Genomic DNA, 12,824 nt, shown 5'->3' on the forward strand with positions numbered 1-12,824 from the left:
AGCAAAACCACTTTTTGAACCCATCCCAACTGGAACTGGTTGTATGCCTCTAAGTTTTTTCATTTGTTTCATTGCTTCTCTTGTGTTTTGGCCTGAAAGTTATCACAAACGGGGAACAATTATTGATACCTATCTGGCCTAAAAAATCAAGAATTAGCAGAAATAGGAATACATTTCGATCATAAAATAGAAAGAAGATCAATAAATTACCTGCAGTATTTATCAGGTATTCATAGATGTCAGGATATTCTACACTAGGCCATCCACTCATTTCACCAGATCACAAACCTTCTGGCAGAAGATATGGGTATTCTTTTAGTTTAATCACCTCCAATTGTTCAAGATATCGCTATTTTGCTACGGACGTTAATTTGTCAATGTAAGGGTAAGACATTTTCAGCCAGGAAATCGATTCTTTCACAAAATATACACACTTTTACTGACTAAGATCTATACAGGTTTTTGCGAGACGACAGCATTATGCCTTCACTTACTGATTCTGGGCGCTATGGCAAGGAGCGTCTGTGACATCAAACTGAATCGATCTATTTTGAAGTGTTCAATGGAAAAGCATAAGCTAAAATACAATACCTATGTAGGGGAGACTCTTCATCATTTGCAAAGTTTCCACGGCATTGTTTGAAGAATATGGCTTAGAATACCAAATTTCCAAGAAAGATTGTATTGGCCATATACAAAAGCACATGGGAAGCAATCTAAGAAAATATATAAATAAATGTAAAGGCAGAAAGCTTGAAGATGGTGCTACAGTTGGACGACATGGTAGACTCACTGATGCAGTTATAGATTTCATTCAAAACTATTATGGTCTTACTATTCGCAACAACATTGGCAATGTAAAAGCCATGGAAACTGACATCTGGGCAATCTTTTTTCCACATGATAAAGGGCCAAAATGAGGACTTTGCTGTGCAACACAAGTTCTGTCCTTCTGGAAAGGATTCCTGGTGTAAATACCAAAAGAGATATTACAAGCAAACAAATAAATACAAATGTAGCAAATATGAAACACAGCAATACGCCGAGAATAAACAACAATAAAAACACCTAAATCAGTAAATCAATACAAGTGTTCGCCCCAACATACGGGGCTTCATCAGAGCAAAAGTTAACGGGCTAAAATTTTTTTTTGTAAAACAAATAAATACAAGCCATCAAAGTGCCTACCTAATGTGTTCAGAAATGAATTGAAGCCAATATTTGAAAGATTATCTGAAAAGTCACTTTTAGAACAATGCCTGATGGTTACACGCAAATCAGAATACCTACCCAAACCCATTGGGTTACCTACCCAAAGACCCAGCTCCAGTGTTTAAAGTGGAATGCCGGTTCTTGCACCTACAATCCGTGCAAGCTCCTGCACTGTTGCCAAGTTTGTAAAGGGCTTCACCTTAAATTTATGTGCCCAAGGAACACGTTTCCTACTAGTCAGACAGGGCCCCAGCCTGTGGTCAAGCATGAGTCCTCTTTACCAAGCAAGCTATCTCGTAAATTACTGCCTTCTGATAGCCAACCTTCGTCATTTTTTTCCATTATCTGTTTGCAGATCTATGTATAGTTTACCTGAACCTATGACGATCACGCTTTTACATATTGACACTTGCATTAAATTTTTAATGGATTCAGCTATTGATGATACAAGCTGGGTTTTTGAGAGTCTGAAGCACGGTTTTTTATTGGGTATTCATTCAGCTTCCACTATGTCTGCCAAATGCAATTGCCCTTCAGCTTACCAACACCCTGAAATTATTAACAATTATTTGCAGAAAGAGCAACGAGCAGGATCCATGGCTGGGCTCTTCCCTGCTTAACCTATATAGAATCTGCAGATAAATCGTTTTGGGGTTATTCCCAAGTCTACACCAGGAAAATTTAGGCTTATTACAGACCTATCGTTTCCAAAAAAGGAAGTTTTAATGACTTAATTTCTGACAATGAAGGAACCACTTCTTGTGCTGGCATTCCGGAAGCAATACAGTTAATTATGCGGCAGGGTAAAGGATGTATGTTGGGAAAATTTGACCTTTCTAGGGCGTATCAACTTCTACCCATATACCCCTCTTTGCATTGCCTTTTTGGCATGTTTTAGCAGGGCTAATTTTATATCGATTTCACCTTTCCATTTGCCCTAAGATCAGCACTTACTCGTTTTGTGGATGTGCTGCAATGAATTTTTAAACAAAAGGGAGGCGTCGCGTACATTCTGCATTATTTAGATTGCAGGGCTCTGGCCTCAACCCAGGCACATGACTCACTAACGACTTGTGAACAACTTTGCGTGGCCCTGGGGATTCCATTGGCAAGAGAAGAAACAGAAGGCCCTTCCACCAACTTGGAGTTTACACCCGATACCCTTAAGCAAGAACTCTGTTTACCGCCTCCTAAACTTCGCAAGATTAAGGCCTCTCGAAAAAAAATTGGCTACATCATAGTTCATGCACAAAACAACTGGGTTCATTTTCAAATTTCCTACAGGCAATCAATTGTAATAAACGGAAATGACATTGTGAAGACACTATCTCGACCAGAAATTGATTGTGTCTCTTCCAGTTGTTAAAGAATGCAGCCTCCACGGCTACCGATTTCCTCACTTCTAGTGCTGATCCCATTGACACTGAACAAGCAGATATGCCACTTGAAATGGACGCTCCCGTAATGGTTAGTGCATTTAGTAAATATAGTATCATGGGCTCCAGCGCAGGTTGGAAAGTGGGCGGGGCAAGAGAAAATATAACAATGACAACAAAAGGTTTTTTAAAAAAGCTCTAGTGTTTTGCAAAAAGTGAGGGGGCCATGGCCCCCTGCCCCCTTCGTCAGAGGCCCGGAGTATTTATTTATCTTCTGTCGAATTTTGATAATTTTTACATCATAAGTTAAGAAACTAGAATTCACATCAATTTTTAGGATGACTCAACAACTCCAAAAGCCAATGACTTTGCTTGTCAAGCGGACTTGATACTAGCGGATTGTTCCTAGTGTACAGACCTATTGCAACAGGTGCGGAAATACAAGGTCCAATGGCTGGGAACAAAGTTCAAATTAAAAAAGTTGAGGCTTGAAATGAAAAAAGATAAACCTTTTTTAAACACTTTAATTTGACAGGGATCAGTAAGGTGGCTACTTTTGATACATAAGCAAGGGCTAGGCAATTAACTTTGAAACTAGGACGAAATTCAAAGGGTGGTATTTTCAAGAGCCATAAAACACAGTTAATTTTATATTAATATTGGTATGAAGAAATTATTAGTTTGGTGTTTTAGGATTTGCTGAAAGTGAAGTATACTTACAATTTTTTTACACCTCTTATCTTTGGATTTCAGTAAATTAACTGACTTAATTATTAGAAATTAATAGTTCAGTTAGTGGAACATTGACCTGCCACTTGTGTCACTTGCTCACAGTTATCTGAGTTATTTTCATAAATCTGGCTCTACCTTTTCAACTCTTTAGAGAATTAATTATTTATTAACCAATCTCTACTTTTGAGATTCGGCGGAAGCCAAAATGAGCGCAGACCCAATCAACATTTTTGGTATGGAGCTTGGTGCGGATGATGATGTTGCTGATGATGATTTTGATAATGATGATGGGGGTTTTGATGATGATGGTGATTTGGATGATGGTGATAATGATTTTGAAATTTTTGATGAAAATGTTTGCGAAGAGATGGAGGAGGTGGAATCAGATGACTATGGATTCCCAGTGTAAAACAATATAAAGACACCAATGACTCAAAAACAATTTAAATTGGGTTATACTATAACAATGTTACTAATAAAGTTGGCATTCAAAATGTTTTTTAAAAGTCTGTTTGATAGTAGAATATATTGATAGTAGAATGTATATGCTAGCTTTGTGGGTAATTGGTTTTCAAGTTACCTTAGGTGTGGTCTGTAAACACTCAATTGCAGTAGAATATTGCAAATTAGAATCAGAGTTGTGATCTATCTGCCAGATAAACCACCCCATTTGTGCTTCACTGTCATGATAGGAAGAAACCAATAATTCATAGAAAATTATTCAGCCAAGAAATTACTTTTTTCTTTCTAGAAATGACAACAGTGAAAGAAATTGGAGAAACCAGCCAAAGTTTATTGTTTTTTTAACACAGCTTATGGCTCTTTTCAAATTTTGTCGAAGCTGCAAGTCAGCAAACTCATTAGTCGAACTTGAAAAAGTTGGAACGATGGCCAAAATAAAGATTACTTGTGGAAATGACCATTGTCAACAACGGCATAACAGTTGGAATAGCCAGCCTTATTGGGAAAATACAAAAATCCCTGCTGGGAATCTTCTCCTTTCGTTCGCCATTCTTCTAGCAGGTGGATTGCCTAGCAAGATTCTCCACACGTTGAAAATAATGGGTGTTTCATGTATCACACTACCCACATTCTTTCGTCATCAAAGGGTTTGTAATTAAGTCAATGAGTACTAAAATATTTATCATTTATATTTATCCTACTTTTGGGCTTGCCATATGAGAGATTTGAATTTATAGAGACTAAAAATGTAAAGAATTGTATTAAAGATTTGAAATTAAATATCAAAAATTTCAGATTTTTACAGACAGCTATGATCAATTTGTTGTCGAAATCATTCTCAGGTTAGGTGTTTAAAAAAACAATTTCCATAACATACCATTATTGTGATCCATTTTAATCTGGAAAGTATATTTTTTCTACATCTTTGTGAAATAGATACAAATTATACTGAAAGTTTTTAATGATTTAACTTCCTTTAAAGGATTTCTTGTTTCCATCAATTCACCCTAACTGGGTCAACTACAAGCAAAAACTCATCTCTGAGTTGAAAAGTAAGGGAGAGAGCTTGGTTTTGGCAGGTGATGGACGTCACGATAGCATGGGTCACAGCGCCAATTACGGGGCATATACTTTGATGTTTTGCACTGTTCCCACAATTATTCATTTTTCCCTTGTCCAGGTGTGTATACCTTTCTAAACTTTTAGGTTTTATAATGTGTTTTGTATTTTTCGAATACCCTTGATTACACTTTACGTGTGTCAATTTTGTTGTTGATAATATTGCTTTTCATTGGCTTGATTTTCCTTTTCCCTAGGCAAGAGAGAGAGGAATTTGAAAAATAAAAAATGTGAACTTGTGTTTCCATTTATTACCTGCTAATTAAATCTCATCTATTATACAGAGTAACGAAGTTAATGGAAGCTCAGCAATGGAGTTTGAAGGGTTCCTCCGAAGTATGACATACTTGTTTGGTCTTGGACACACAATGTCAGCATTTGTATTTGATAGGCACTGCCCTATTGCAAAGCACATGTGGGAAAAATTACCAACTGTGAACCATTACTTTGATTTGTGGCATTTAAAGAAAAGTGAGTGATTAATTTTCTCTTTTTTTTGTGTAAATCTTTTTCTCAAAGTCTGCATACCCACAAATCATTGATGCAACTTTGCATTCCTTCCTTATAAATGTTTATGATGCTTTGTTTCAGAGGTTCAAGAAATTCTAATCTGAAGATGAAAAAAATATGCCAGAAGTATCATAAATAAGAAGAGTAGAAAGAAGAGGTGCTTTCAGATTTAGCCACAGAGTTACTTGAGAGAGATGAAGAGCTTGCAGAGAAGAACCAGGAGATAGATGGAGTTAAGGAGATATAGAAAATCTAGACAAAGCCATCCATGAAGAATTATGTGCACAAAAAATAAAATTTCATTGCAAAACAGAATTAGGAAAGAAATCTATTGAAAATAGCACCAATATATTTAATTCAATGATTGATGATTTGAAAGAAAGGATAACTGAATTAGAGAATGAGAAGTTGGAAATTGAAGAAAGATTAAATGTTTTTTGAAGGGAGATGAGATTTGTTTTTTTGAAAATGTGAAATATGTTGATGAGATTCGAATGCTGTATGAATAATGTTGAAGATGTTATTAGGAAATGTTTGAAAGGTGTTGGAGTCAATGTCCATAATCTCAGAAAGTCCACATTTGCTAAGTATATGCTCTTTGAGGCAAGGGCGCTGGCACAGCCACAGCTTCATGTTTTTGACGAAAGAAAACTGAAATAGTGATAACAGGACTTTCCATTCTGATGGAACTTCAAAGAAAGACAAATCATTTATAACATATGATATTGTCAAAAATGATGCAGTATGTTTATTAACTGGCCTGGTTTTAACTGGAAGTATATTTTAACAGCAGCAGTTCTTTATTCAACATTCTAGTGGTTTCTGTTTATTAAAGTTTGTCATTTGTCTAGTCTTGACTTCTCAAAATAAACCTGGATTTTACAAATTATATGATAAATCTGATTCAAGGCAACAAAGACTTCACTGTGTAGGCATTCTATATTGCAAAAGTATTTTCTGTTATGCTTCTAGATATAAAGAATAGTTTATAACAGGATGTACATAAAAGATTTGTTTTCTATGCTTTCTATTGATCTATGTTTTCAATTTTTTAAGAAGCAAAGAAATTCCTTATTGCTATTATGTTACTACAGGATATGCCAACAAAATTACCATGCTACTGTTTTCAATGACATCAGCAGAGTTGGAGCAGATTTCAGTCAAAAACAACAATCTGGCACCGAAAAACTTCATCTCAAAATTTGAAAACAGAGCGTCTAAACAACAGGCAGTGACAGAATACAAGAAGAGTAAGGGTTAGTGACAGCATTGTATCCAGAAGGTAATAAATGTTCTTCTGATTAGCTTACAAAACAAGTTTTAAATCTCAGGCAGGGCAGGACCTTAATAACAAGATAAAAACTTAATCAAAGCCATGTCATTGCACACATTATGATGCGAGTGTAGGTGTAATGTCTTGAAAAGTAGATATTTTGGAATCTTAAAGATATGGAATCAATTATCTCATTAATTTTCCCCCTTAGAGGCAGAACAGTCATCAATGAAAGCGGAACTTGCAGCAGAAGCATTGTTTTCTACAGCTCAGCCAGCCAAAAAGAAATGTAAGGCCCCAACATGAAGTGTAGAAAGCCAATGCGTGGCCACCTTAAAGGTCCTTGTATTGGAGGAAACTGATGTAGAGTTTTCTATAAAATTATCAAAAGTGTGACTAAACTAGTGACATGGTCCAGGGATGACAAGATATGGCCATGAACGCACTTGTTATATTTGGAAATCATTTCTAAATAGTGATTAGTCCTAAAAATGCTCCCATGCACCCTTTTTCTGGCCATACCATCAATAACTATAAATCATTTAGTGAATAATTTTCATCTGAAAGTCATCAGTCTAAATCATACGCATCTAAACATATATTATATTGTCTAGCCATTTCATAGAATGAGCTTTTGAATAAATATATATCCATATAAAGTTGGTTATCATATATCATACATTTATATAGTTATAAAGACCTTGTCAAAACAGTTCTAAGATGTCTTGGTGAATAGCCATGAATACAATGCTTTTAATAGTTAGATTATAATTATTAATAATTATTAAAACAAATATCTCTACCAGATTTTTGATGAAAGATACCTTTTATATGTTCACATGTTTATGCTTTATATACCTTTTTTACTTATTACAAATACATTGAAATCCTGCCATCAAAAACCCTGCCTTTAGCAAACTTCTTTTTTTGCTATAACAAACTAAATGCCTTATCTATTGGAATAATCATTGTAAAACGAAATCCAAATTCCATTACAAACTTATTTGTAGGGCCCTACACAGTTTGAAATAACAGGATTTCACTGTGTTTGTAGTAGGTATCTGATCTAAATTTTTTGTTTTTACTGTCTCTCTTCGGAATTTGCCTTCTTTGACTAAAGTTCCTTTCTCTTATATTATTATAAATGCATGCTGAAAGTGGTCGAGTCTTGTTCCAGCCCAGATATCCAAAAATCCAGCGAACCAACCATTGATTGGCCACTGCACGAAGATACCTTTCAAAGTAATGAAATTAATATATTTTGGGCATTTTATGCACGTCTATTCAATGTTACCAGTTGATAAGAAAATACACCAAACAATGTATAAATGTGGTTATATCTAAGCAAATATTTATGACATTGTGGCATATAATATTTCTTATCAGTTAAAGGATAGATTATATTTACGTACTCACTCTGTTGCATTTTTGCTTTTTTTATAATGTTTTCCTTCTCTGGTGCATAGCGAAGGGCCAACGGTTGAAATTATCGCACTGTTGGTAAATGCACTGTAATCTGGGTGCAGTGTGATACAGCTTACAGTAGCCTTCAAACACAACTTTGCCATACACAGGAAGAATTTCATGGCAACAGGAAAATTCTCTGCATTTTTGAGCATCTCAACAGCACACTTTCCACATCTACCCCTTACAAAATAAAATAATTACGTGAAACCCAAGCTGCGTAACTGTAACTCAATTCTTGTTGTTGTAATTATTATTTTAAAACTCCAACAAGGGGCACGACATCCAGCAGCAAAACATGACCCCTATCCGGATTCGCCATGAACGCCGACGACAGGGACTGATTACGAGAAACAAGAAGATGAGAAGCATAGTCAGTCATCTTACCATTTATTTACTTCTTGTATCATTACTTGTTGTTTTTTCTTTAATGTGAGCTTTTTTCCACTTGTTTCTTTTTACACAAGAGTGGGGTCCCATGATACCCGAGAGTGCTGTGGGACTTGTTGCTGCTGATGGTATTGTTTGTCTCTAACAATTTATTTCTCAATACTACCCACTGAGTCCGTTATGCATTGTTTGATCAAGTTTGTTACATCCGTTTGCTGTAGATATCCTGTTTCTTTGCATCTTAGCGTCTATGTTGTAGGGGAATCTTACAATCATTTTTCCGCCTACAACTGTCTTTCTGTTGCTTTTCATATCTTTATTCCCCCTTCCTTAAACTTTTAATCTTACTGGGGGATTTTGACCTGATTAGAATAAGGGTTTTGATAGGTTGATGTTGATAGAATTGGTTGGGTCTGTTGCTGGTACTGTGTCTGTTGTTTTTGGTGATATTAAGGTTGAGGTAGTTCATGTTGTTCCTCTGTTCTTATCCTCTTTATTTATTGCTCAATTCTCTTTAATTAAAAAGGAAGCAAAGGAAAATGAAAATGAATTGCCACCTGAAGCTCAATTTACAAATATGCTTTTTTAAGGTATTTGATTTTTCCATCTATGTCAGTTTCTCTGCCAGTTCCTTAAAGGCAGAAGAAGCGTGCACATCACACACTAGGACAGAGCTGTTTTTCCCTAAGGAACTTCAGGCTCTTGGATTCCAAAAAATGAAGAAAACCAGAAAAAACTTAAAGAAATAGAAAAAAATGAATTAAAAAATCAAAAAATTAACAATTTAAAAAACAATAAAAAAGGAATAAAAATTAAAGGTAAGAGAAAAATATGAATGGAGAAAATGAGAAAAAAGTTATAAAATTGAAGTAAATTGAAAAAATTTTAAAAGGAATACAAAATGATCCTTGCTGCACATGCTTAAGTTGGTGGAGGGACTTAGACCTACCTCTAGTTCACTGAGCTTCCTTGATGTTAATCTACCTGAAGATTTTTCTAGGGACAGCAGTGGAGGGCTACCTTCCTGCTTGTTTCAAATATGGCTGCCCATTTGTAGCAATATTCAATCAAATGTGTTTTTCATTCAATACCCGATTTAATACTTGTTTTAATTGCAAAATTCTTCATTTAAAGGATGATTTAATGTAAAAGCTATAATAAATACAAAAAATCTGTATTCAGTTCAATAACATGTATTCAACTCAAAAATTTATTCAATGCAAAAAGGGTTTTCATTGCAAAACATATGCTCAATGCAAAAAAAAAGAATTCAAAGCAAAAAGGCACCCCATGAAAAAAATGTGTTCAATGCTACCAAACATAGCTATTCATTGCAAAAAAGCTGTTCAGTGTCGAATATATGGAGAGACTGGGGACAGCATGTCTTTTCTGTATGCTTCGTTTTTTATTAAACAACCTACTCGAGTCACAACATGTCAAAACTAGTCACAACATGACTAAAGTCTTTGAATGTGAGAACACAAACAAAGGCTGATAAAAATGATATAACCAACAAGGCTTCAGTTCTGCTGGAGGAGGCTTCACAATTTCTCAGAAGTAGGAATTTCTCAAATTTTCTAATACCATAATTGTCACGAATTCTTGATGGCAATAGTGCCTAATTCTTATCTATCCCTTTTAAAAAATGCGACAAAACAGTTCTTGCAAAATTGTTTGTGCTGCATTTCAAGAATATAACTTTTCTTGACTTTACATTGATGCAGCCAGGTATCACGAACTTCCATCTAATCTGCCCAATTGTAAAATTACTTCACTCGGTATATACATTCACGAATGATGTACATTCCTGTATTCAAAAATGATTACACCCTTTTTTACAAAAATCAGTCAATTCAAGTTCTGGCAGATATTATTGGGATATGAGCATTTCAATTAGTAGCTAGAGTGCTATAGGGAAGTGATCAGGCTTTGTTTGCCAAGAAAGTGAGTGAGACATATTTAATTTGACAACAAGTTTGAAAATTCACCTACAAAGCAACCCTAGATGCCAAAAAACTCCTCGTTTTTAGGACACAACGTTGTTCAAAATTACATTAACAGTAGCTCAGCCTCAGTTTGGTCTTAATTTGTTCTTAACTTTTGCCCAATTTGGGGCTTTTGTTCTTATGAAACTGATTTTTTAAAAAAATGGAATGTCACGATTATGGTAATTTACGATAATTGAAATCAACTTCCTTTACAGAAGCAAATCGGATGAGGTTGGTGTGGGGAAATAATAATGGAACTTATTTACCTGGGGTGACTAGCAGAGTTCTTCCTGTAACTTGTAGAGCCTTTAATTGCATCTTTTGTGCAGATTTGATCCCTTGTTTCATGCAAAAGAGGAAGAACAGTATTCTCGAAAGATAGCTTGCGGACACAGTAGCTGGGGATTGATATCAAGTAAACTTTCCAAGGGGATGGAAACTGCGCGTCTACATTGTTATAATCAACATTTTGCAAATATGAATTTGTGATTTGAAACTTGGGGTTTGTGGTTGCAATTTGCTTTTCGAAGAAAGAAGATGTTTGTGTTTGAGCTTGATAGATATTTGAGCTTGTAAAAGTCATTATTCCCCAAGAAGAGCTTCTTTCTTTAAGTGCATCCTGAAGAGAGGTTGAACTTTGATAATGGACATTTTATTTCCAAAACTTTTCTTTCATTCTTACAAGAAACCATGCCATCCAAAGATGCACCAAGAAAAGGGGAAGAAGACGATTGCAGGCCAGTTTCAGAAACAATGACATTCAGGCCATGCTCTTTCATGTAGATTGTGTAGAGGTCAATGGCATGTCCTTCAAATTTCTTGCCATGGCTGGTTGCTAAGGTTGAGAAAGAATGTTAGTCGTTAAAGTCGATACTCTATCCCAGGGACCGTCACTAGAATAATTTTTTTTGGGGGGGGGGTGGGTGTGTAAACGCTATTGCCCTGCAAAATTTTTCCCTGTAAAACAAGTATAGAAGTATTGTACTTATGTGAGTACTGTGCATATATTATTTTCAAAAGCAACACAAACCAACAATTGCAATAAAAAAGTCAATAATTAGTCCACTTTCACACTAATTTACTTAATTGAAATTCTTCTCATTTTTTTTCATGCCATACTTTTAATACTTTATCAAGTGGGGGTTCAGATAAAAAACTGATGCGTTTTTGACTGATATTTTCACTGTTTCTAGCAAAAGGTATCAATACTTGTTGCATGCTCTCTTGAATTGCAAAAATCTTGTTCTAAATTTGAGAATTTGCCATGCTTGAATTAAACTTGTTTTTTCCAAAATTATCAGGATTTTCTGAACATTGAGGCCTAAGAACTGACACTCGCATACTTCCAAAGGAATAACACAAGCTAAGGTATGTAAAACCTTGGGAGCAATACACCTGAAAATTTTGGTAGATTTGCTGCTTATTTTATGTTTTACATGGCTTATATCACTTTGAATCTTCTTACACTGTGCATTGCTGGTAAAAATCTTATCATAAAATGTCATTGTTTAACCATCTTATATGGATAAATGAAGGGGCACACTGAAGGTTAACGTTTCAAAATTCTTGCAATTGGAATGGATTTATAACCAGAAATTTCACATAAAGACCGAGGTTTGATAATCTTCATTTTGAAATTCTATGTTTGCACTGCAGAGGTATCATGAAATTAATAAAATAGAAGGCCTTGTGCAACTGTGTACCTTGTCAATGTGGTGTATGATGGTGAGGTTGGTTACATCATCAATGGTCGCAAAACTGATGGCCTCTGAGAAGTCACTTGTGACCAAGTATTTGAAGGATGCTGGTGAAAAACAACCCATTCGAACACCTGCTTGTGTTATTCTATGTGCATTTATTCTGCCAACTCGGCCAAAATATCTCCAGACAACACAGTACTCCTCCAGCACTGCATATTGGCGATTTACGATTAAATTGGCCTTCAAACAAAGGAGGAACATCTTCATTGCCGGTAACCAACTGCATGAGAACATCTGTGAAAAATTGACGCAGTTCACCTGCTGTGTCAATTTCTGATTGACCCCGATACTGAACATTCATCATTAATGCAGTGTTAAACTCCAAAGCATTTTAGTGTGCCAATGCTTCCTGCACAAAGATTTTCGAGAAAAAAACTTGACAATCTTTGAATTGATACAAAAGAAACCCAAACAAGAATGAACAAAGGACGGATGTGAATAAGACAGTATGAATATGAATGGAATATGAATGTAAAAAAGGGTGAATGTGAATGGAAGAAAAACGCGAATGTGAATGTAAAGGCGTGAATGTGAATGT

General features: G+C 35.4%; 1 protein-coding gene across 1 annotated transcript; it reads left to right on the forward strand.

The window, feature by feature from the left end:
- The first annotated feature begins 4,135 nt into the window (after positions 1-4,135).
- LOC135689028 (uncharacterized) lies at positions 4,136-7,787 on the forward strand. Its single transcript, XM_089110228.1, has 4 exons — positions 4,136-4,429; positions 4,765-4,962; positions 5,186-5,372; positions 5,493-7,787. Exons 1-4 carry the CDS (start codon positions 4,136-4,138, stop codon positions 5,513-5,515), a joined length of 702 nt encoding a protein of 233 aa, XP_088966354.1. The 3' UTR covers positions 5,516-7,787.
- The last annotated feature ends 5,037 nt before the right edge of the window (positions 7,788-12,824 follow it).

The sequence above is a fragment of the Rhopilema esculentum genome, chromosome 9 (assembly GCF_057945365.1).
Source record: "Rhopilema esculentum isolate cy_ngs chromosome 9, ASM5794536v1, whole genome shotgun sequence".
NCBI classification, from domain to species: Eukaryota; Metazoa; Cnidaria; class Scyphozoa; order Rhizostomeae; family Rhizostomatidae; genus Rhopilema; species Rhopilema esculentum.